The 26,416-nt window shown below is 44.8% G+C and overlaps 1 protein-coding gene across 1 annotated transcript; it reads left to right on the plus strand.

Moving 5' to 3' along the window:
- Positions 1-236: 236 nt before the first annotated feature.
- On the plus strand, positions 237-16,800 carry PARP11 (poly(ADP-ribose) polymerase family member 11; the record flags this gene model as incomplete). The annotated part of the gene is made up of 7 exons (XM_079714205.1): positions 237-362; positions 1,222-1,342; positions 3,672-3,747; positions 6,791-6,863; positions 6,943-7,073; positions 14,444-14,595; positions 16,330-16,800. 7 exons carry the CDS (start codon positions 237-239, stop codon positions 16,644-16,646), a joined length of 996 nt encoding a protein of 331 aa, XP_079570331.1. The 3' UTR covers positions 16,647-16,800.
- Positions 16,801-26,416: the final 9,616 nt, after the last annotated feature.

Here is a 26,416-nt window from a genome sequence, read left to right on the forward strand (position 1 = left end):
CTGTAGCAGTTGCTGCTAAAAAACTGGAATGTTAAGGCCCATGTCCAAGAAAGATGTGCAGATGTGATAATTTAACATTTTAAAATGTTTATCTTCAGAGCCAGTGTGCGAGATAGAATGCTATTTGTCAACATCACTGTTGGAATACAGCTCTTTGTGAGAAGAAAAATGATATGTGAAAAGCACACGGGTTATTAAAAGAACGATTTCTTCCTCTCTTCCCGGCACTTCAGAAGATGTTCCACAGAGCGGAAGAATTCTTACCCAAGACTACAAACAGCGAGACGGATGAGATGGACACCTCGGACACGCAGTGGGGCTGGTTTTTCCTGGCCGAGTGCGGGAAGTGGCACATGTTTCAGGTAACGCCCCTCGGGCGGAGCAGGCGGGGTTTCGACTCACCGAGCACCGTGGTGCCGGTGTGAAAAGGGAGTCCGGGCAGCACCCGAAAGAAATCAAACCTCAGGGAAGTCAGAGGGCGGAACGAAAAGAAAAATCAGAAATTCTTCTGGTCCTTTTCCTTTCCCCAGGTTTTCACAGTGTTTACTTAGAAGACACGGTGTGTGTTTTCTGTATGTCCAGAGTGCAAGCGTGACTGAGGGGTACGTGGTCTCGGCACATGTGAGCAAGGCCAGGCCTGCTTTGCTGGACAAAGGGAAGGGGAAGCGACCAAGCCGGTCTTAAACGCCTCTGTGCTCCTGGTGTTAGGTTAGGGGGTGTAGAGATGTCTTCTCCTCCAGCCTCACAGCAACCCGAAAGCAGATGCTAGCACTCTGTCTTACAGCCAAAGACAGTGCAACTCACAGAAGTTACTGTAATTGGTCTTGAGCCACACAGCTCGTTAACGGTTAAGCTGAGACCTGAACCCATACTCAAGAGCTTGAGGACTTTTTTTTTTTTTTTTTTTTCTTACAAGGCTACTTAAAGAAGATTTGATTTGAGCCACTTAAGATGTGTAATTTTGGCAATAATTTGGAAACACTGTAATACTTTGGAAAAAGTCCTTATAACCAGTTATCGAAGTTTCTTTGCTGGAAATCCTTAAGCTATTTTCCATATGCTGTCTTAGCTGTGGTTCTCCCCGTGTGTTGGGAACTAGAACAGGTGATTAGTAAGTTTCCTCTGTCCCTCCACTCTCTGTCTCCGTCCCCCATTACTGCCTTTGTGGCCAAGCCATTCCTGTGAACAGCTGGTAAATGAACTTTCTGGTTTGTCTTAAAGCCGGATACCAACATTCAGTGTTCAGTTAGCAGTGAAGATATCGAAAAAAGCTTCAAAACAAACCCTTGTGGCTCCATTTCTTTTACTACTTCCAAATTCAGCTACAAGATAGACTTTGCAGGTATGTTTTTTTCCCTAATAGTTGTGTGTTCTTAGTATGTTGATATGGTGAAATCTGCAGTTCTGAAAATCAGGATTAGTTGACATACTTGCAAACAACAGAGTAAATCCTTTTTGTAACACATAAAAATACCTGTACAAAAATTCAAGATTTAAAATCTTTTTGAGCAACATTGCCTTTTATAAAGGTTATTTATATGCTTATAGATACTACCATATATGGAGATTGTCATGTATTTTCCTGTAATGCTTCTCTTCTAAGGAACACAGAACACTTCTAAGCCATTGTTTTATTCATCATCCTCTCAGCCTTTTGCAATAGGTAGGATCCGTCAGGTATTTTAAGGGTCAATCAGAGAGGTTACACGACAGAGTCACAGGTAGCTGGATGGAGTTTTAGGACCAAAGTTCAGCTGAATGACCCATCTCTTGGTGTCTTTCCTAGAAAACTACTCTTCAATGGACATTGCCTCCTGCCACTTTCTGCTTTTGTTGGCTCTTTCACAGATTAACCAGCTAATCTGGAAATCAGCCCTGCTTTATATTTCATCCATGATACATGGGCATGTTTTTAGGGACCCCATGAGAAACCTGTTGGACTCACCCTGCAGTTTCAAGCTGCCAGCCTCAGCTGTTTATTGCTTAGAGGCAAACTAAACCTGGAGGGGGAGGCTTTCTTAACAAAAGCGCCTTTGGGCTGCCCCACAGCTCAGTCCTCTAGATGTTCTTTCCTATTTTCTGTGAGTAGAGTCCTTATGACAGAGTCAGTGCTATACTGTGGTGAGGGAGGGTGTTGAAACCCTAGGAGATTCCCTTGGAGGATCCAAGGCCCAGACATGCTGCAGGAGATTTGTCCACTAAGACACTGATGGAATCAGATCTCTAATGACTGTTGTACCCCCAGAGTTAGCTTTTTTTTTTTTAATCAAGAGTTAAAGCCATTAGATTCTTACTCCTGACTAGGCATAATATATTTTACGACATTAGGCAAATAGGCTGCCTTTAAGGGGGCCCGACATTCATCTTAGACGGAAGGTGTCAGCAGACACTTCAGTCTCGTGTACACCTGTCAGTGTTGAAGCCATACTGAGACATCACAATGTGCAGACATCAAGCTTCATGCAGAGCACGGAGTTTGTCAGAGCTTTTGGTAGGTAGCCCAGCAAGCCACATTTTCTGAAAGGATATTTTCCAGTAAGCTGTATTTTTTGGAAGTTTTCTCTCAGACGGTGCAGTTCATTTAAGTCTTTATCAAAGAACAGGAGTCACATATAATAGCGCCAGCTCCCGCTCCTCTGTGTGATGGCACTGTTTCAGAGGCACAGGCAGTAGCATTCCCCATGCACCACTTGTAAAGTTAGCCCCCATGGTTCTGCCACAAGCCAGCTCGGCTTCTCTATAAACATGGTGAAAAGCAAACTCAAAACGAGGTAGTATGAGAAGAACGCAGCACAGGCTTCCCTGCATGTGCTGGGATGACCTTTCTTTTTCCCTGTGCGGTGGTCACGCCAGTGTGTGCAGATCCTAGGAGAATACGGAAAGGGCAAACACACTTCCCACAGCACTGGCCTGGATGGGTGAACACCTTTATCTTGGAGTGGAATGATGCCAGTTAGACAAGGTAAACTGACGAGAATCTCACATTAAGGCTTAGCACCTAACTTTGCGGGAATGAAGAGGGGGACCTAGTAAATGTTGCCACAGCTGAGGAACAGAGGAAAGAAGAAAATGATACTTTAGTTGGTTCATAGTCTTGCATCACTAGAATCTTTCATGTAAGTCTGTGTTGAGTCTAGCTAGGTTTTCTGTTTTTTTGGTTTAGGTGTACAATTTAAAGAGAAGGCAAGAAATGTACAAAATTTTGAAACTCTCTGAATTGTACACATTTTATCATGGTAATGTATCTTTTTAATCATTTCCAAAATTTTTGGAGAAATCAAAGTAACCTTTTTCACTTAAGAAGCCAACCAGAAGATTCAGTACTGTAATTTCTTTCTCTTTCTAGTACTCTTAATTTTCCTAAGTTGAGAACTCTCCTTTTTTCAAGTCAGTTTAACCCAAGTATGGTTACAGAAAGGGATAGACCTTACATACTGAGCCGTGTATGAGGTTAGCTTCCTCCTGTGTGAGCTTAGATCAAGCGATGAAGCTGCTTTTTATGCCATGATAAACAGATGTTGGTCAGGTATCCCTAATATACTGTGCTTAGTAGCTACTCCCAAAGCTCCATGATTCCCTGACCATCATGTAGTGTGGTTAGAAATTTTCATGACAATTTATAGCACAGTGTGTTTCTGTGACTTATCTAACATCTTTGTCTTTCTGCACAGAAATGAAGCAGATGAATCTCACCACTGGAAAACAGCGCTTAATAAAAAGAGCCCCTTTTTCTATCAGTGCTTTCAGGTATTGTGGAGAGAATGGGGTGGAAAGCAAGAGTGGGCTTTTTCTCTCTCTTGTCTTCCTTAATATTTAACAGAGGAACAAATAAACTGAAAATGTTTCGGTAGGTTATTTAATAATCTTAATATTGATCTTTTCTGTACTGAATTTCACATTCATTGATGCAAGAGCAGTATTGTTATTTTCTGCTGGCATTTCCTTTCCTGTTGTCCTTTTCATTTCCCCTTATATGTTTGTATTTTTCAATTCTTTAGAGCACTTTGCATGGTAGTTACAAAATGCTTTATGCTCTCTGCTATAAATCCTTAACGTAACCTACTGAGGTAAGTTTTAATTAGCTTGGAAAGACTCTCACAGGACCATCCAGTTATTTGGGCCGTAAATCCTAGGTAATTACCCACTTTGTCCTCACCTGCACTGAACCCCATTGGGCAACTCCTAGAAGTAATTTCAAATCTGTAGTGACTAAAGGGGACCTGGGAAGATGGGGATGCATGGGACAAGGGCACAGCCCCCTGCTCCCTGGATCTGGGTGGCAAGTTTTCCTTTTTCTGTCTCCTGCTGTCTATAGCCTGAAAAGAGAGTATAAATGCCAGAAGAGAATAAATATTTGTTATTCATATGAATGGAGTTGGAGGGCATGTCTCCTGTTTTCTGGAACGATTCCTCAATCAAGTATTGAAATCCCTGCTGTTCAAAGAATTTAAAATGAAACAGAAACAATGCTAGCATGTGAATTGTAGGAGATGCCCATTTGTTCCTTTCAAGGAGATATTTTGAAAGGATTAAAGATAGACATTTTTAAAGTTTCTGTCAGTTAGCTTCTTGAGACTTTCGGCTTACATTTTAGGGTCATGATTTAAAAGTTACTCAAGTACTTATATAATGAATGCTCTAGTACTTCTGTGGAAGGGAGAGAATCTTACTTCCTTCCCAGCTACATCACATCCTCATTCTTAAGTGTAAGGGTTTTAATAAAGGAATTACTTATCTTCAAGGGGTGTGGAATCTGGGAGAAAAATGAGACATAATAATGGAAAATTGTTATTGTAACTGTGTGTTATTATATCTGGTACCCTTTGGTGGGGAGAAGCACTTATTGGGGTCAAGCACTTTGTTCTCTCACAGACTATACGAGCCATAGAACAAAGATAGGAGAGGGAGAGAACTAACGACAACAGAGGACAAAAAACAAGATAATAAGAGAGGAAGAACAGTTAGGATACAGCAGAGTGGTGAAGATGAGGAGGTATTGATACACCGATGTTTATTTATTACAGGAATACACTGAGCATTTTTTGACATGCAAAGTGAATCGTACATTTCCTGTCGACAAGGAATTTATAATTAAGGCTACAAACATTAAACAAACAAACAAAAATCTTTTCCATAGCTAAAAGATACATCAGGCAAAGTAAACATACAAAAAAAAAAAACAAAGAAAACCTGGGAAAGGTATTGTTACTCGGTATCACAGTCAAAGGGTTCATCTGTATAGTATTTGAAGTACTTTTTGGAATCTCTAAGTAGAAGACCAGCAACCCCTTAGAAGGATGAGAACAGAAGAATTCTTAGAAGAATTTGAACAGTTCATGCAACCTCACTCGTAATAAGGGAAATACAGATTGTACCAGATTATTTCTTACCATCAGATTGACAAAAATTCTCAAGTTTGACAACACACTCCTTTGGAGAGGTTGTTGGCAAATAGGCATTCTCTACATTTCTGGGGGAAATGTCAATGAGTATAGCCTTCGAGGAGGGCACTTTGGCAGTTTCTGTCAAAATCAGGAATAAATATATTCTTTGACTCAGAAATGCCATTTCAAAGATGTTATCCTAAAAATTGACACGTGGCCGTGTACAATGACAAAGGGACAGACTTGTTCTTTGCAGCATCCTTAACAGTAGCAAAGAGTTGAAAAAGGCTAAATGTCATCAGTCGGGGACTTGTAATCAGTAGGGGTGTGTCCATGCAACAGTGTCTGCCCTGTGCCAGGCTCTGTGCTAGGATGCTGTCTTACCTACTGATATGCAAGGATCTCTAAGAACATAGTCAGTGAAAAAAAAGAGCAGCTGCAAAAGACACGATTATGCTACCATTCGTGTGTGCAAAAAAAAAAAAAAAAAAAAGGCTTGTGTTAACCTAGAGAAGTTCTGGAAGAATACCCAAGAGACTAAAAACAGTAGAGGTGAGAAGTGAGAAGAGCAAGAGGTGAGAAGCCCAAGGACTGGAGTGGGAGGGAAACCATCCACCGTTCACTTTTTTATACCTATTCATCTTTAAATCATATGATTGTGTGATCTTCCCAAAGTTAAAACGAGTTAAAAAATTTGCTAAAGATGGGCTTGAAATTTATGGATGTCTTCCATAACCTGCAGTCACCAGAAAAAGGATTCATATCAATATTATCGGTCACAGCCTTTTGCCATCCAGCTCGCCAAGATCATTGTTTTTTTCTGTGTTCACATCCAGTGGCTTAAACATGGTGGATAACTTTACTGGCTTCTGCGCTGAGTGAGTTCCTGCGGACTGTGCAGGGGGATAGTGGACAATAAAGAGAGAAAGGTTTAGGTTTGAGTTAGATCTTGAAGGATGTTGAACATGCAGCCGAGGGTTTTGGATGGTATTTAATAGGCAGTATACATCTGTTAAAGAGGTTTGTTTTTTTAATCAAGAATTTTTGATTTTCTTCTTGGAAATTCCTTTTCTTCACCTAAAATCTTCCTACATTTAAAAGAAATTCTGAAAAAATAAGAAAAACAAGACTGAATTAAACGACTATTTTTGAAATTTTAATGTTATGTAGGATTAGACGTTTCCCATCAGATTTCTCAATTCAGCCCCTAAAAAGCTGCACACAAGCAGATATTCAATAAATATTTTAAAATAAAGAAACCAAGGACTACATTTAATTTGCATTTGTCACAGTACCTCAGCATGAAAATTCAGCTTGGGAGAAAACGTCTAAGTCATTGACAGTGATTCTAATATTTTGTTTTGTCTTTTCTTTTTTTTTTTTTTTTTTGTCTTTTCTATTTAAAGTTATATCTGTGAAAATGAGGCCATCCCCATGCCACTCCACTGGGAGAATGTGAATACGGACCTGCCCTATCAGGTGAGAGCAGCACTGACCAACTGCAGGTGGGAGAGATTGGAAAGAACCCCAGTAAAACTGTGCAAACTTCTCTTTCCAGCTCATTCCTTTGCACAATCAAACACACGAATACAATGAAGTTGCTAGTCTCTTTGGGAAAACAGTGGATCGCAGCAGAATTAAAAGAATTCAGAGAATTCAAAACCTAGACTTGTGGGAGTTCTTTTGCAGGTGAGACAGTTTCTACTCTGACCCCCCTCCTTGGCCTCTGAGACTTTTACAGTCTCAGAGACGGTGAAGCACAAATGTTTAATCGTATTCATTGTCAGCGGTACCACCACATGAGCTGTGTAGATGCACTGTACGTGTTTTGACCCGGTTTTTCAGCTCTTTTCCGCATCCTCAGGGAGAGCTGCTCTGTAAGCCAGCAGCAGCATCCCGTACAACACTGTCTGACAGCCTCTTCTGCACTGCTTTCAGAGTTTCGAGCTGGGCATCGTGGCTGAATCAGCATTACCAGGGGGTCTGGGGAGCTGTTTAGTTCTGTTACTATGACTTTGTTGGCTCAGACTTCCCAGCCTGTAAGTCATTTGCTTGTTTTTAGTTTTGAAGGACATTGTAAAACGTACCTTCAAATTCCCTGCTTAGCCCAGAGTTTATGTTCTAGATTTAAAATCTCCATTCATTACTCAATTTAGGTTGGAAATGACCCATTGGATTGCTTTGGTGTGCACTTAACCTAAAAATAAAGCCCATTACAAGAAACTTAACAGGTGTTGTCCACATGAACACATTGTGCTGTATTTTTTTGAATAACAAGCATTACTTAAAATAAGTGATTTTCTGAAATACTTTTATTAAATCTGTGTTCAAGGTTTGATTTCTAATATTTTTTAATACAAGCATTTAACCTTTAGTCAGGAAAATGTCAAATAATAGAGTCTGATGTCATGAACCCTGTGTATCCATCATCCTGATTTAACATTTATCTAGATTTACCATCATAATCTATCTCCTCTTTTGCTATGTTATTGTTGTTGCTGAAGTATTTTAAAGCAAATCCCAGGCCTTAACTCATTTCATTCTCATATACTTGAAAATCAGGCTGACTTTTGTTTGGTGATAATATGTGGAATTCTTTCATGCTTCTGGTAGGTCAGTTCCTACAGCCTGAGTAAACTCCAGGTTTTATTCTCATAATAGTTTATATTATAAGATAAGGGTTTTCAGCTTGTATTCTTTGTAATTTTGAGTCTTTGGGCCCAGACCACTTTTATTTCTGACAGTACTGAGTTTAACTGAGTTTAGGTTTTATTCAGGTCTTGTTTAGGTGATTCTTTTGTGGAGGAGTATGGAAGCCTCCGTCTTCTTTGATCTTATTCTCTCAGTGAATAAAGTAAGTTTTTCTAAAAGGTTCTGTTGAAGACTTAATTCCTTCTTCTTAATCAGGCCTCTGAGGTGGAATTCCTATCAGTCTTCCTCGTAATTTTAAACATCAATTAATTCGTAGTGGTAGAAATGTTCCAGTGAATCCCCAACACATCATATACTAAGAATCTCACTGGAGATGTTTTTACTCTGTAGATGCCATTCATGATGTTATGTGAGGTCAGCCTATAGAAATCTGTGATGGGAAATGAACCTGCCACCTGCCGTGACAGCGGAAAATACTGAGTCGCATTTTAAGGACAGCCTGTCATTCTGATCTCTGCCTGAAGGACGAAAATAAACTCGTCCACCCCATTGTCACGTAACCTGTGACTCAGTATACAGGCGGGAAGCCCACATGAGTCCAGCAGATGTCAGTTTGCATGTTGTCCAGGCCTGCCTTCCTTCCTCCCTTCTTCCAGAAACATGTTCCAGAACCAGCTTTGTGCCAGGCACTGTTCTAGGCACTCGGGATGTAAGAGTGCACAGGACCAGAGCTTGGACAGAAGTAGGTTGTGTGGGGGGTGTCACGGAGCACTTCCTAAGCCCGTGTCATCTAGGCTGGACGCGGGGGGAGGGGGGAGGGCACCCCAGGCATCGGGAGCAGCATGGGCCAGAGATCGACGACAAGGGGGGGTGTACAACATCGAGAGCATTTCAAACAGGACAGAAGATAGGAGGAATGGTGAGAGAAGATGCTGGAAAAGGACTCGGGAGGTAGAGCGTGCGGGGGTTTGTGGGAGACCCACTGGGTGGGCGTGTGATTTCCTCCATCAGCCTTATGAGTTGGACTGACCTGGCGTCTGGGTCAGAGGGTTGGCACAGGCCAGGCCACGCGGGGCCTTGTAAACAAACTAAGGGGTTTGGGTTTTTTCCCTGGGACAGTGGAAAGCCATTGCAGGACTTTAAGCAAGAGAGTGATGGGGCTGATGTGCATTTTAGAAAAATGATTTATCAGGCTGCACTGTGGAGAAGGCGTTTAAAGCAGTGGTTCCCAGTTAGGGGTGATTTTGCCCACCGGGGGACATTTGGCCAAAACTGGAGCGGTTTTTGATCGTCCTGGGGTAAGATGCGGGGGACCACTGCATCTGCGGGGCGGAGGGCAGGGATGCTGAACATCCTGCGGTGCACAAGACGGGCCACACGACAAAGAGCTCCCCAGCCCAAAACGTCGGCAGTGCTGAGGTTGAGAAACTGGTTTAAAAGGATCACAGAAAGGGTGACCAACCAACTTAGGAAATTGTTTCAGTCGTTACAAATGGGACACACTGGATGGCCTGAGCCAAGGTGCTGTCGGTACCACTGCAGTGAAGAGGACTGTTCTGAGCTATTAAAGATACAGAATGCTGTTGCCTGGTACTCGATTTAACGTGCATGATGGGGTGGGTAGGGGAGATGGGAAAGATAACTCCAAGGATTCAGACTTATTTGTTCTCACTGACTGAAGGAAATGGGTAGGAACAGGTTTTGGTCTGGGGAGGACGGGGCGGGGTCAGCAGTTGACACACGCGAGTTGGGAGCTCAGGAGAGCCGTGTAGACAGAGATACAGGTTTTGGAGTTACTGGAAAGTGTGGGGTCACAGAAGCCACAGGAATTGATAAGGTGACCAGGTATTGATGTCGATTAGGAAAAGAAGGGGGTAAGGACCAAACTCTGGAAGGAACGAGCAGAGGAGGAGAAAGCTCAGGGAGGAAGCGGAGAAGTGACCACATGAAGCGGAAGAAAACCCGTAGAATGTGGAGTCACGGGAGCCAAAGGAAGAACCTGGTTGACACAAGTATGTGTCATCCTCAGGGTCACGTACGGCAGAGACGCCAAGAAAGATGAATGTTGAACATGTCCTTTGGATTTTGCAATAAAATATCCTTGGTACCTAGGCGAGAGCAGCGTTGGTAGAGGCTGTACTGTGTGTACAGCAAACGCCGGCAACTCTTTCAAGGCGCTGGGCAGTGAAAGATGTGAGAAGATGGTGATGTGGGCGCGGGAAGGGCGCTTGGTTTTTTTTTTCGAATTTAAAGATGGGAGAGACCTGAGGAGATTCACATTAGTATAGGAAAGAACCTATGCAGAGGGAGAGTTTAAAAGACAGCAGAGAGAGGGAGGGGTAATGGGGTGGGACTCAGAGAACACGGGTCAGAAGGAGAGAGACAGGGTGGTCCAGTTAGATTTACAGATGAGGTGGGGGAGAGGATCAGAGATGAGGTGGGTCAGGGAGTTCCTTCCTGATACTTCGTTTCCTTGGGGCAAGAAGCAGTGAGGTCGCCTGCAGAGAATGAGGTGCTAGGGAGGGGGATGTGAGGGAGAGAGAGGAAAAGCGGAGACAGGAAACGGCCGCTGTGGAACACGGGACGGGGGTGGGGAGAAAGAGCTAACCTGGGAACCATGGGGTCTCCATCAGTGTCGAGGGCTGAGCTGACGTGGGAACGTGCGGATTTGGGGTGGGAACCATGGCGATGTTGTTTGATTGATTCCAGCACTCCCAATTCTAGAGCAGTGAGGGGACACGGTTGGGTTGGTCCAGGGTTGGGAAGGATACGGCAGCAGGAAATAAGAGCAGGGAAGGCCGCTGCTTTGTTAAGAAGGCTGATTTAGGTGTGAGGTTCTGCATCCTGGCTGCCTGTCAGAATCACCTGGGGAAGCTCTTTAACCTGTATGGGCATCTGTCACCCACCCCAGCGCCACTGAATCAGAGCCTCTGCGTTCTGACAGTTTTATCTTTAAAAAGGTCTACAAGTGATTCCGGTGTTCAGCCAGGAGGGAGAACCGCTGGTCTAAACTGGACGAACCTACTTCAGTCCAGAGCGCGAAGCTCTTCCTGCTGCATTTGGAATGTGGGGCACACCCAGCCTGGCCCGGTTGGCACCCTAGTCCCTGGGGGGGAGGGTACTTTTAAGACATCTTTGAGAAGTGGGTGCGACAGCATTTTCAGTAAGTTCAGAGATGAGTGTGGGGTTGGGCAAAGGTGGGCAGGGTGGTGGAGAACCTAGTTTCGTTTCAATCCTGTGACTTTCCCTGAAGGTTTAACTGGAGCCCAAGAGGCCCTGGAACCCAGTGTTAGCCTTTCTAGAGCAAGGTCATAGTGTGAGTCTCCGCTTGTCCTGGGTGCCTTGGCGATGGGCACTAAAGTAAACCGTGCACACCATGGGGGGTGCAGAGCTGTGACCACCCCATCCCATAGACGCTGTACCTATCCAGTGACTGAGCAGAGTTTCAGTGCCCACACTTCGGCTCTTTCACTAACCACCCCTTCATTTATCTTATCTAAGAGAGACTGGAGCGAATTTTCAAACCAAAGTTCATTCTACACCTGAAAAGTAGTGACGAGTGAATATCCTGATTATAGCGTGGATTCTAGTCATTATAGACCGTGAAGCTTAATATTTGAAGGACATATGTTAAAGAAATGTTTGCTTAGAAAAAACCAGAATGAATTCACTAATGTTCCGCTAACTAAGAGGACTTCCATAGTGGTAGGTGGATAAGCCCCTTAGACAGTGTAACTTGATTTCTACGAGTGGTTGAGAAAGGTCCTTACGATGGAGGCGAGATGGAGAGATGGGTGCCGGGTGACCATACAGAGGGAGAAAGTAATGTCTGGTTAAAAGCCTTATCAAAGAGTAACTTGAATGGCATGCATGCTTTCTCCTTGAGCCCTTCCACACCTCTGTTGGGAATTTGGATGAAAATGTAGGAGGCTTGCTTATCACCCTTGTGAAAGGTTCAAAACTAGAAGGGGGGGCTTCCCTGGTGGCGCAGTGGTTGAGAGTCCGCCTGCCGATGCAGGGGACACGGGTTCGTGCCCCGGTCTGGGAAGATCCCACATGTCGCGGAGCGTCTGGGCCCGTGAGCCATGGCCGCTGAGCCTGCGCGTCCGGAGCCTGTGCTCCGCAAGGGGAGAGGCCACAACAGTGAGAGGTTAAAAGCCTTATCAAAGAGTAACTTGAATGGCATGCATGCTTTCTCCTTGAGCCCTTCCACACCTCTGTCGGGAATTTGGATGAAAATATAGGAGGCTTGCTTATCACACTTGTGGAAGGTTCAAAACTAGAAGGGGAAGCTTACTCGTAGGGTGAATTAATCAGGAGTCAGAAAGACCTTGGAAGATTCAAACAGTGAGTCTAAACAAATGTGATTATCTTCTCTTAAAAAGATTTTTTTCTTAGTTAGAAAAGCAACAAATGTGCATTGTAAAAAAAACAAGGCAGACAGCACATAAAGGTCTCAAAAGAAAGTTGGCATAATTTGTTCTTTGTGAAAACATGCTGGCTTCTTCTGAAATAAATGTTTGTTTAATGCACATCCTCCTAACGTCGTGCTTAATGGTCTGAAAAGACTGTCTCCGGTAGATGAAAGCGTATGCATTTGAATTTTGATACATGCTGCCAGAGGGCTCTGAGAAAGACCATATACATTTCCATTCTCTCATCATTTAAGGGCAAGTGTCCTTCCCCCCAACCCCGAACAGTCCCTAAGCGGCCTGCTCTTTATAAATTCTATACTTTTAAAATTACTATATCAAGATAGAGCTTAATTGAAATAAACCTATTACATGAGATTTAGAAATCAGTTGCACAAATCTAGCGAGCCTAGAGAAGCCTGCTTTGAGAAAGCCCCGGCAGTTTTAACTGACTACAAGCTTCCATCAGTAGCATGATGCCTGGTGCAGAGTGAGCTCAGCTCGGCGCCGTCCCACGACATCTAGGCCCTGTTTCTGTTTCTTCCCAGCATTTTTGGACTAGAAGGTGTCCAGCAAATTCCTGCCCACTAAAGGCTGTCCAGGGTGGAGAAAGGCCTAGAAGCTGTGCCATGGGAGGAATAGTTGAGACAGTGGTGTCTGTTCACCTGGGGAAGAAAGCCTATCGGTGTTCACAGTTATTCCTGGATATTTGGAGTTGTTTTGTGTTAAGTGTTTGGTTGGTCTGTGTTCAGAAGGGAATAACTAAGACCGATAGTAGAAGTACCAGGGAGGCAGATTCTGGTTCACCGTCGGGGGGTGACTTTCTCACGATTACAGCTGACGGCCAGTAGACTGGCTGCTGTGCAGGGCGGGGAGTGCTGGACACGTGTGCGCTGATCAGGCACCGGGCAGCTCTCACTGCAGAGCTAACGGGGGAGGGGTCTTTTTCATCTTTAAGACATCTTTTGAATGAAATATGTTTAAATGAAAATGCAGCCAACAGTTTACAGACACCCATGTACCTACCAATCAGATTTGACATTTTAATATTTGTGACATTTTCTTCATCTTTGTGTCTGAATTTTTGTTTTTGTTTTTGTTTTTGTTTTTTTAAGATACACAGCATTAGAGGTCAAGGTGGAGTGTTTCCCCCATCCCCATCCTCTCCTCCTTCTTTCCCCCTCAAGTTGCTGTGATACCTTCTTACCCATGTTTTTATATTTTTTACTACCTATGTTTGTATACCTCTACAATACACATTATTATTTTGAGTTATAGGTCTCTTTTTGCATCATTCTTTTTACATTAAACATTATTTTTCAAGAGGTATCTATGTTAATACATATAGATCTAGTTCATTATTTTAACTTTCATGTATAAATATATAATTATTCATTTTGCTGTGAAAGAATTTTAGGCTGTTTTCGGTTTGTTTGTTTTTTTACTATTACAAGAAGTCCTACATTGAATAGCATTTTATGTGTTGGAAGAGGATTGGCCATTGGCAAGAGGTTTGAACTGGATGGCTTCACGTCCCTCCCAGCCCTAAGATGCAAAGTTCAGTTCAGTTTAACCAACATGTCCTACTGTGGGGATAAAAAGATGGTCCGTGCTCAAGGAATTCACTGTTTAAAGACTCTGTGAACTATGTATTATTTACTGTTTGTAGTGTCATTTTTAGGCATCTGTAAAGCTTGGCTGGTTTAGGCGATCAGTCACTTTACTATGATGGGGCATTGTCTGGGATATCTATAGTTTTTGGTATAATTTTCAACATTCAGTGTCAATATTAACTAATAATTTTTGATGAGATGATTTATGTGTCCAAGATTATTTGAGATTATTTTTTTTCCAGACCTATTTGTCCACTTATGATGTATGTTAAAGAACTGTGTTCTGTTTTACCCTTTCTATTGAGGTTTGCTCCTTGAAAAATTCATAATGCCACTTATGGTAGATATCTGTGTGTTTTGTGTCTGTGTATTGTGTTTTTAGGAAAAAGGCTCAGCTCAAGAAAAAAAGAGGTGTGCCTCAGATTAATGAACAGATGCTATTTCATGGCACCAGCAGTGAATTCGTGGAAGCAATTTGCATTCATAACTTTGATTGGAGGATCAATGGTATACACGGTGCTCTCTTTGGAAAAGGTAACTATCAGAATCCAGTTGGAGCGCTAGAAGAGAATTTCCTCTCCTGAGAGAGGACTGACTGTTTGTAGCTCAGGGGCTTGAGAGTCACTAAGTTAAAAGTTACTGTACTGGGCTCCTGGCACACCCTCAGAGTTTCTGAGACACCGAAAAGCCACTTCCTGCGTGTGCAAGATGGAAGGAAGACTTTTTACACCTCTACCAGATTAGATAACCCCCCAAGTCCCAGTCATTCAGATGGGGCATCATATCCAGATTAGCTGATTTTTGCATTATGACGTTTACTTTCCATGCATAAGTCCTTTCCACGGATAAACCCATACACTGAACTGCTTTATGTCAAGTACATAGGGCACTATAAACTAAATCAACTAATGTGTGCATTGTACGTAGGTCTATTTTTTTGTTTGTTTTGTTTTTTACAAAATGATAAGTAGGAATATTATTGAGCATCAAGGAATAATGGGGGAAATCCTCACCTTTTTTCTAATGTGGTGAAAGTCTGAGTTCTCCAGTTTGTGCTCACTACTCAAGCAAATTAAGGAGAGAGGGCAGGGGAAAAGGTAAGGGATGGACATTTCTTTGCTTGGTCCTTATTTTGTACCTTCCCTCCAGCAAGAGAACTGGCTACCACTCAGGATTGGGAGGTGCTACTTTTTTTTTTTTTTTGCGGTATGCGGGGCTCTCACTGTTGTGGCCTCTCCCATTGCGGAGCACAGGCTCCAGACACGCAGGCTCAGCAGCCATGGCTCACAGGCCCAGCCGCTCTGCGGCATGTGGGATCTTCCCGGACTGGGGCACGAACGCGTGTCCCCTGCATCGGCAGGCGGACTCTCAACCACTGCGCCACCAGGGAAGCCCAGGAAGTGCTACATTCTTAAGAGTAAATTAATTTTAAAAGTAACGACTTTAAAGGCCGTCCCATTTATTTAACTGTAAGAGGATCAGAAAGGTGTTACATTAAGTCCCGTCGGATTTGGGTAATAGGAGACTTTGCAGTTCATTTCCGAAATGTTTTAGGGTAAGTATTCCCTTCATGGTGTCAGCCTCCTAGGCCTACCATTTTGGAAGAGTCGGATTCTTCGTGGAGGTTTCCTCTTTAGACAGCGGACAAGTGAGGTTGTCCTTTTGGAACATTCAGGTGTGAATAGGATCACACTCTCCAGAAATCTTTTCCTGGATATGAGGTTCTCTCATCTCCAGAAATATTATTGAACGGTTACCCTGTAGCACAGAAATGTGGTTTCTTGGGGTTTGAAATCATCTTTGCAGACCCATGGTTTCACTGTGCTCTCCAGTGGATGCTTAGATGGGTGGATGGTGGATGGGGAAAGGGTGGAAGGAAACAGAAGTGGGAGGGAGGTCCGAGCAGTGACAAGGCAGGTCCTGTCACTTGTAATCACAGAAACCATTTGTATCCATCTTTCGTATTGGATTTCTTTATAAGACTCTTTTTGAAAACACAAGTCTGGTTGCTACGTTTTGGTGGGGACGGGGATGGTGGTGGTGGTGGGGACTCTGGTCTGTACTAACAGATCTATCCCAGTGGCAGCCTGCATCACAGCTGTCCATAACAGACGGATTTCTGTTCTTTTCTTCAAAAGTATTCCATGTCTATTCCTGTTACACAATTCCGTGTGTCTCTTCCCCTAACAATCACAGTGGGTTTTTTTTGCTTGTGTTTCATACACTCCTTGGAGTAATCTTGGCTCTTTGGGCTCCTTTTTGTTTAAGGAACCTATTTTGCTCGAGATGCTGCTTATGCCAGCCGCTTCTGCAAAGACGAGGTAAAGCATGGAAACACTTTCCAGATTCACGGCGTAACCCTGCAACAGCAGCATCTGTTCAGAACGTACAAATCTATGTTTCTTGCCCGAGTGCTGATTGGAGATTACATAAACGGAGACTCCAAATACGTGCGCCCTCCTTCCAAAGACGGGAGCTACGTGAACTTGTATGACAGCTGTGTGGATGACACCTGGAACCCCAGGGTCTTCGTGGTGTTCGACGCCAACCAGATCTACCCCGAGTACTTGATAGACTTCCATTGAGTTCATTTCCAAGCTTCACTGTCGAAGAAGTTTTATTCTTTTTGGCAGGGAGATCGGCTTGCCAGTCACCTAGCTGCTCAATGTTAATTATCTGATACTTTTGAAGCAGATATGGAAGAAAGGGGCCTCCCTATAAAAAGACATACTAACTTTAGGGTTGGTTTATTGTTGTTTTGTTTTTGTCCATTACTCATATGTTTGTTACTCATGTTTGTTACAGATCGATACCATTGCTGTTTTAACACCTGGGGTGAAAGACAGCGGTCAAAACGCAGTCAGCTGAGTCCCTCCGTCTTTAAAGTTTACATCCGCGTCTTCAGGGTAAATGTTTTCAGCTCAAATAGACTTATTAATACGTATGTTCAAAAAATAAAAATATAGACCTAAAGGTGTCCCTTCAGAGGAACTAGGCCCTTGTAAACGAATTCTGAAATGATTGTCCACCGATCTACGTGTCGCTTGGTTAGTCTTCCGAAGGGGGGTGGAATTTAAAACCTTGAAGCAGCCTGAGTACCTTGAGAGAAATAGAAACAAGAGAATCGTTGGCAGTGCTGCCAAACAAGCCAGAAGGAGAGGATCAAGACAGGGCACCCTGCTCCCGACGCCCTCGGGCAGCAGGCTGCACACTCGGCCTTGTCCCTCTTCTCTTCTGCTGAACTGACCGTCATCAGCCCGTGCGTCATCCGCCAGCTCTCCTGAATCCTTGTACCAAGACTTACTGCACAAGGTTTTTATTGCATCTTCAGAGTGAAACTTTTATTTATTATTTAAAACACATACTTTCCCTTTGTTTTGGGGTCCCTACAATGATTCCTTCTAAGAGAGATTTTTATCTGCTGCCCCCCCCACACCGCTATTCAGCAATGATTTACAAAATTCACACTTCTAAATTGTATCTCCCCATTTTGAATCATTTGCAGAAAGCCTGGGATGCGTGGAACAAATCCAGTTTATTCTTTTGAGTAGCAATTGAGAATCTGCTAACTCTTGAAAAGTTAGGTATAGCATCATCATGCCCAGTGGAAGTTTGCTTACCTGCTGCGTCTGTTTGGCTATTCTGGTTTTTTTTGTTTTGTTTTGTTTTTGTGGTATGTGGGCCTCTCACTGTTGTGGCCTCTCCCGTTGCGGAGCACAGGCTCCAGACGCGCAGGCTCAGCGGCCATGGCTCACGGGCCCAGCCGCTCCACAGCATGTGGGATCTTCCTGGACTGGGGCACGAACCCATGTCCCCTGCCTCGGCAGGCGGACTCTCAACCACTGCGCCACCAGGGAAGCCCGGCTATTCTGTTTTAAGGAGGGCTAAGTGATGTTGGAACAGCTTCCTGACCCTCAAGCTCTTCTAGCAGAGGCTGGACAACAACCAGGCAGAGATGTCATACAGGAGTTTGGGTGTCAGGTGGGGGAATTGGCCATATGACTGTTAAGTGTTGTTTTTCCAACCTTGATTTTCTATGATTCTACCTGTAAAAAAAAAAGAACACTGGTATCTTTTCTGGGAAACCTTTTTCTAACTCAGTTTAATACTAAATTCCCTCTCCATTATCTTCCCTCAGTTTGGGCTGAAAGGTAGTGAACGTAATTTAACTTCTCAGGAAAAATCCAGTAGATGTCTATGCCTGGGACGCTCGTTCCATCACTTGAACTGGGAAGGCATCTAGAAATCATACAAATAAGGAGTAGGGAGCATGATTAGGTGTGTAATTCTTCAGCTGCCACATACCCCCAGAGCCTCATTGTAGCCCAGAGTACACGTGATGGTGCAGCCGAAAGTAACTCGTGCACAGGGAGTACCTAGTAGTCAGGAAATCGCATGTCCACTACTTTGCAGTCAAGTGACAACAAAGATTCCCCAATTCCGATGCGCAGACTAACAGCCGGTTTCCATGAAGCGCTGCTAGTGTTTAGAAAGGACACATCTTAGAAACATGCCGAGGTCATCGGAACTAAAGGCGGGGAAGTCACCAGGCCGCCTCGTGGGAGGTGGCACGCCGCTGCTCCGGACTGGCTCCCAAAAGAGGACCTTAGAGACATCAGGGAGTCCGATTCTGAAAAGCTCACTCTTCTGCTTGCTTGTTATTTGCATACAAAACGATGTTACAGTGGTCCTCACTTCCACACGGCTATCTTTTTTTTTTTTTTTTTCCAATTTAACATGATGGCCTCTTGCATCACTTGAAATGGGATAACTGTTGTAGCTTTGGGGGTTGTTACTCTCTTGGACACGTGCCGATCTGATCTATAGGAGACTAAGAGCCCAAGGTTGAAACTTGCCAGGCAACCTGTGTGAACTCTGCACTTCGCTAGCTGGCTCATCTCTAGTAGGCAGAGTGCCCTGCACTAGACACTGTAAGTAACAACTGTGCTGTTATTCATGTCTGAGACCTACTCCAACTCCCCTTTGATAAGAAAGAGCTGATTGTGATGACCTTTTTAAACGTGATAGTGTGGAGTTCATTGATGTTAGTGTTCTCTTCGTTTTCATCAGTAGGTCGAGTTGAGAATCGTATCATCAGTGTGATCAGACCAGACACCGCCGTTTGCCATCTTTTCTCTTGTCATCACATAGTGTTGGGGGTGGGAGTGGGGAGAGAAGCATTCCAGAGTCACGAATAAATGATTTTTTAAATTCTGCATTAAAGACACTCCAGCTGATAATAACTCTTTTCCACTTTGGTAATATCAGCCTCAGGGTGAAAAAAAACTGTGTTTATAAGAAACAGTCTCCTAAATCTTGGCGGTAACGAACAGGAAGGTTTTGTATTAATGCCAAATACAAAATACAATAGACTGTTCCAGTGAGGATGGTCAAGACTTGGGAGCCATTTTGGATGTATGAATGTATTGTTTTTACATGGAGTGATTAAAGCTTTCCGTAGCAGGTCCTGGAGGTCTGTGTGTGCCATATATTTGTTTCTGTGATTTCTGTGTCTCATCTCCACCTTGCATTATTTAAACCTAAGTTTTCAGCTCAAACTTAATGGACTCCGGAGGTGTTTGTTTCCTGTAACCCTTATGTAACCGGCTTGCAGGTGGGGGAAGACCCTCGCTCTCAGTTTGAATCATCACGAGCACTAGCTAAGCATATAACCCGTGCGGAACAGCATTTACTCCGTGCAACTAAAAATTCTGAAATAGAATAGACCAAGGCCTGGCACCTTTACGCTCAGTGGCTCCTGGCCCAGAGGAGCATTCTGGAGGGTGTCGGCCATCACCCGAAGAGCAAGCTTCCTGAGTCCACCAACCTCCAGCCACTCCTGGTATGTCCTTTTGAAGTACGTTAGACATTTCACTTCATCTTTTAAGCTTCTGTTGGCCAAAAAAGAAGGTATCAAAGAGACCTTAATTGTAGAGCTGGGAGAAATGCAAAGCAGAATGACCAAGGCTTATCTACCCATGGAAACAGTCAAGTTTTCCGTTCGCTAAAACCATGTCCCAGTCTGTCTAAATGCTGGACTATTATTGAGATTCATTATGATGAAAATTCACCTGAGCTTTGATGATGTAGGAAAGTGACATCTTTGCAGAAGTGTGCCTAAGCCATCCAGGTATTTGAGGTCACCTCCCGGGTCACCAGGAGCAGCGCTAAAAGCAATCTTAATCGTGAGCTGTCCTGGTCATGCTTCCGTCCCAGACTGCCCTCTGGCCCCAGGGAAGGATGTTTTATTTATTTTTCAACAAACATTTTATTTTGCGTAAAACAGTCCACTTCTAGATGAAAGTATACATTCTGTACTTGTAAAGAGAAAAAGGAAAGGTAATGAAAAGATAGCAAGGAAAAGAAAAACAAAAACCTTTGTCAAACATAATTTTTGATCAGAAGCTTTAGCAAAGTGATTTTGCTTCGTTTTACCCCTTTGCACCAAGTGCAGGAAGAGGTTTGTTGAAACAAGCCACCCTGCCTCACTCCCTGGGAATAATTGGATCATGATGCTTGGGCACCGCTGATGGAAGAAAGGAACATTTTAAAGAAATAGGAGGTCCCTGGTTCTCGGGGGCTGCCTGGTCAGTGAGAGTGATGTGTAAGGGAGAGGTGAGCCCCAGACGTCTTGGAAAGATGTTCAGTGTTCATCATTAACCTTCACTATTCCTCAGGAGTAGTTTTCTTCTCACGTTTTCCCAGACTCCAGGCTGGGAGCTAGCTGGGGAGCTGGTTTGGTCCCTCTCTTCCCCCGCCCCCCTCCTCTGCTGCCCTGGGCTCCATCCATCCCAGGTCGGAAGGTGTCTTGCTTATTCCTAACACCTGACGGCTCCTTCCTTGCTGTGACTCAGCTCAGCCTCCTGCTGTAAGATTATGTAATGCGTTTTCTCTAATTTCCTGGCTTTCATTCCTCAGCCCTGCAGGCTAAGAGCTTGGCTTTTATTTGAACTTTCTCCCTGGGTGGCTGTGGATCTAAGAAATTAGCACTGGTTTCTTGTGAGAACGGAGCATAGGGCCTTGCCAAAGACATTTGTGTTCCCTGCAGCTTTTTAGCTTTGCTGTACCTTCTATGGAGACGCTGCACAGCAAGCTGATTCCGACACTCATCTCACTATTTAAGCCAGCTCAGGAGAGTCACAATCCAGAATTGAATTCAGATCATCTCTGCAATCTTAACCATAAATCCAGATGGTGCTTCTTGTGTTTTCCTGTTCCTTTTTAAGAAATACCTTGTCCTGAGAGGCTCATTACACTTTAGTATCTCCTTGGGTCACACGTGGAAGCTGCAGGCATTCTAAGTCCACACTCGATGGCATTCTGAGAGAATCAGTATTCCAGCCCAGTTCTTCCCCTTTATCCCTTTCAGAAAAAGATCAAGGAACTTCCCTGGCGGTCCAGTGGTTAAGACTTCACGCTTCTACTGCAAGGGGCACGGGTTTGATCCCTGGTCTGGGAACTAAACTCCTGCAAGCCATGCAGCCAAAAAAAAAAAAAAAAAAAAAATCAAGCCCCATCTTTTTTTTTTTTTTTTTTTTTTTTTAGCGTTATGCAGGCCTCTCACTGTTGTGGCCTCTTCCGTTGCGGAGCACAGGCTCCGGACGTGCAGGTCCAGCGGCCATGGCTCACAGGCCCAGCCGCTCCGTGGCATGTGGGATCCTCCCGGACCGGGGCATGAACCTGTGTGCCCTGCATCGGCAGGCGGACTCTCAGCCACTGTGCCACCAGCGAAGCCCTTTTTTAACATCTTTATTGGAGTATAATTGCTTTACAATGGTGTGTTAGTTTCTGCTTTATAACAAAGGGAATCAGCTATACATATACATATCAAGGCCCATCTTGGAGAGCGCTGATCTGAGTTTTCTTTCTGGCTTTGCTGTTTGGCTCCATGTGACCTTGGATAACTCACCAGAGGGGGAAGGTCACTTCTCAGAAGGTGAAGTTTGTGAAGGACTGACCGGACTCTTGTTAGAAGAAAAGCCCGTGCGTGTATTTCTCTAGGCAACACCTGACCTGGCTGAGGCCCAAGAGGCAAGCGTTGGGGACGGGAAGGGAAAGGGATTGACCTGGTTCTCCCCGAATCTCCCGCCACTCAGTCTGTTCCTCCTTGAGTTCACGACTCTGAGTTCCCGGGGTGCGCCCGGCAGTGACCGAGCCCAACACAGCCCTGCCCTCACGGGACTTACCGTCCAGCATGAGGACACATCCTGAACTGTCACAAGAGCGACCAAAAGAGAAGTTGAGGCCACTCGGGAGCCTGTGACAAAGAGATCTAACCTATCCCGGGCGTCAGAGGAGGCTTCCCTAAGAAGTGACATCTGCATGTGGAGACCCAAAAGAGGGGTGGGCGTTAGTTAGGTGGATTCTGGATTCTGGCCACATCCAGCTACCCTACCAGGCTCTGAGAGATGAGGGACTAGGTGTGGGTGGAGGCCCCTGGAGCACTTTTTATCATTAAAGTGAAGGTGACAGGATCAAAGCCACTTAAAGAACCAGAATGTGTTGCCCTAATGCCTGCACTGGCCCTGGCCCTGGGAGCCAGGCTTCAGGGAGCCAGGCCAGTGCTGGGGTTACCTGGGGACAGCAGCGGGGCTTGCGAAGATTTTTACTCAACTTACTAAAATGTCCAGATGCGCGTTAGGCAGAGTTGTTACTTCCTGCCCCCGGGCCTTTGCTCATGCCTTCCTGTGTGCCCCCTCCTGCCCTCCCAGAACACACGCTGCATACCTCCTTCTACCTTCAGAGTCCTGTTTATCTGAGGCTTGGGCTCTGGAGTCAGAGGACCTCGTTGAACCCTAGCGCCACCACTTGCCAGCTGTCTGACCCTGGGGAGGTTACTTAACCTCTCTGTGCTTCACCTCCTCATCTGTCAGTAGGGATGATAATAGTGCTACCTTGCACGATGAAATGACGTCTGTGAAGTGCTTAGGATAACGCCTAGGGAAGTATTGTCGGGTGTTAATATATAAGACCCTTCCTCTTTCAGGAAGTGTTCTGTAACGAACACAACTCTCACAGCCCTGGGATCCTTACAGGATCCACGCTGCACTTGGGGCATTCTTTTTGTCTCTCCTTAACATTTACTTGGTCAGTGCCCTTTGGCCAAACACCCGCAGAAGCAGCCCTGGAGCTAAATAAGCAGGGTTGCAGCGAACGAGAGTCCAGACCAGGAGCGGTGGAGTGTCCCAGGAAGGGGGGCTTAGAAAGAGCTTACTGAGGATTTGGGGGAACATCTAAGGAAATGGGGCTTTGCCCTAGATTGGAGGCTGCCAGGAAGCAGGCAGGCGAGCCTACGATTAGGTCTTATCTGCAGGAGGGAAAGACAAGCCTGTGGATAAGCTGTAAATTGTAAAGAAGCAGCAGACCTCGTTGTGGCTGAGGGATGGGTGTTTGGTGTTCTGTGTGTGGCACACTGACCTTATTTTCGTCTGTGCTTAGACAAAATTATGAGGTGGCCTTGCCGTGTCTCATTTGGTCATAGTCTCCTCGTAACCTTGCCCGAGGTTGGCATTCCGTGAGTTTATGAGCAATGGGAGAATAACATGGCAGTGCAGGTGCCAGGCGAGGTTCTAAGTGTCAGGGGCTGTTCTCTTTTTCTCTCTCAACCTATTAATTAACTATTTGGACTAGTTTTCTTCTCCCAGGGCAATTGTAAGTGAATATATTCATTCATTCGGCAAAGCACTAGCTGAGTATCTATCTGGACTAGGTCCAGGCACTGTGTCAGGCAGGATACAGTGGTGAAAACTCTGCCTTCCTTCAAGGAACTCAAAGTCAGGCATAGGAGGAGACTTAAAAACTGTCTGTGTCACTCCAGTTTGCTCGTTGAAATGCCTTCTTCAACTTGCCCACCAGGAAATTCTCCATCCTGTCTGGAACTCCCAAACGACCAACCCCTGCCCCCACGAGGCGGGGCTAGAAACTCAGCATAAAGTTTAGACCTGCCACCCCTCCCCATACCTTGCACCCCTCGGACTGTGTCTGCCCAGTAAAGATACCCAGACCAGGTGTTCTGCGTGTTCCCCGCTGCACCCCTGTGGGGTCCACACTCAGGGGGTGTAAGGGAACTTCTCACATCTCAACACTGAACTGGCTCCTCTCATAGTTTTCTCAAAAGGATATTTTCATTCAACAAACAACTTAATGTTTTCTGAATGGCTTTGCTATGTCGGGCGATTCTGTCTGGGTGGAGGAGCCACACCACGATGCTGGGGGTTCCTAATTAGACTGGCATCTGGACAGTGAGAGGCTGTTGAGGGTGGAGCAGCGGGCACTAGAGGGCAGCATCTCACCCCAGAGCCCAAGCCGCAAAGTCAGGAACTGAGCTCCTGTGACTAAGCTTCAGAGAACAGGGTCCTCTCCAGAAAGTACCTGGTCTCCTCTGCCACGATGGGGCACCGTCCCCGGTCAAGTCCATCTGGGTCTGTATTCATCCCTTTTGTAATAACTGCTGGGAAAAGCAGGCCCCTTTCCAACACTGGCCTCTTCAAATGTTTTAGAATCTGGCCTGTCGGAAAGCGCTTCCCAGATAACCTCTTTCCTTACTATCATTGAATCCTATTTTCTTTCCTTTTCTCATATGAAATTTTATGTCATCCAGCAAATAATTTGGGGGTACTTTCTGAGTCCATAAATACAAAGATACTCTTCAAACCTTCCCTCTTCAGGCATCAAATAAAGTAAAGTCACAGTCTCTAATCCTGTAATTTCTCTCTTGCTTTACTCTTCACCTCTTAATCTCCCCATGAGGCTACCTCCGGGGATGCTCTGTGTCATCATTAAGTTATGGAGCCCCAGAGTTTCACCATCCTCCTTGGCACAGATAAGAGACTCACTTTCTTAAAACTGTAAAGTCAGCACCTCGGAACACTGCGTATCTGTGCTCTTTACTAAATGTGTGTCCAAAAGTTGGGCCATAAACTTAGCTTAAAATTGGAATCGATGACATATCAACACACATTTCTGAAATACTTCTCTCAAAGTCCGAGGAATTGAACTTGGTACACTGCAGATTTTTTAAAGGTAAAATTTCATACCGTTCCTGTGAAACTGAGGTGGGGTCAGGTAGTAATTTGTCACTGCGAGGACAGGAAAAGCTGGCTCCCGAGGTCATGTGTCAGTCTCAGAGCTGGCAGAGATCCCAGCCACAGGCTTTGTGATCACAGGGCCAGCGATCCATCTTTTACTGTAACTTCGTTGTAATGTGGCTATAGTTGCCTGCTCTGGGCTCCAATATCCTCCATTTAAAAACTATGTGTATTATGAGATCAACATTTAAAACATATGTGTGTCCTGCGTTTAGCATTTTCTGTTTGCAAAGCAATGTGATGTAATGAAAAACATAAGCTTCAGAGTCAGACCACCGTGTGTTACAGACCCAGCTTAGCCACTTTCTAGCCACGTGGGCTGGGAGAAGTCGCCCAGCTTCTCTGAGCTGCTGTCCCCTTGTCTTTTATCGCTGCTGTGAGAATCACCCGAGACTGGGCTATGAAAGCGCTTGGTACAGTGTCTGGTGCACACTGGCTGCTCCACACTTAGATACAGTTTTATCCCTGGCTGAACTCTTCCCAGAGGAGGGCATCTATCAAGCCAGGGTGAAGGCCCAGAGGCCTGGGTAAAGTGACAGTGGCGAGCTAGTGTCAGATCTCAACACAGGCCTTCGTCTCTCAAGGAGCCTAAGAGCACAGGATGCAGGAAAGGAAAACCAGGCACGGACAGGCCAAGCGGCGCGAATAAGAATCCATCTGTGACCTAGATTCCATCCCCCAGCGTGCAGACAGCCTGGTGGGCTGGGGGCGGAGCAGGTTGTTGATAAGAGTAGTAGGATTTCGGATATTCCTTCCAGCCCGAGGCCTCTCTGTTGAGAAGTCTTCATACATTTTCATCATCAACAATAACAATAGCACCTAATGCTTTGGCTCTTCCTAGATTACCATGGCCTGCGGTTAAGAACCTGCCATCACGACTGTCATGTCCTCAGGGCCAGGTTGTAATTTTTCTTCTCTTTTCTTCTGGCAGAATCTAGCTCATTGTCTTAAATATGCGCATGTATATTCGTTGGTTTCACAGTTACCTGCGTTCACTCCAATCTCATCTTGGCTCTTACCCAACCTTGGCAAGTCACTTCCTCCCCCTGGGCCTCAGCTCCACATCTGTAACATGAGAGGGTGGCCTAAGGCCCATTCTAGCTCTCGTCTTCTGTGATCCACAGCTCTCACTCAGAGCCGCCAAAAATAAAAACAAGGTCGCTTCTGCAAAGCAATTTATGTTCCCAGTTCTCCCAGTTTAGCATCAGACTTGGACCATAAAAAGGAAGGTAGACAGAACACTAAATAATAAGCAAAATATACTAAAG

This window comes from Hyperoodon ampullatus (assembly GCF_949752795.1).
Source record: "Hyperoodon ampullatus genome assembly, chromosome: 11".
Lineage (NCBI taxonomy): Eukaryota > Metazoa > Chordata > Mammalia > Artiodactyla > Ziphiidae > Hyperoodon > Hyperoodon ampullatus.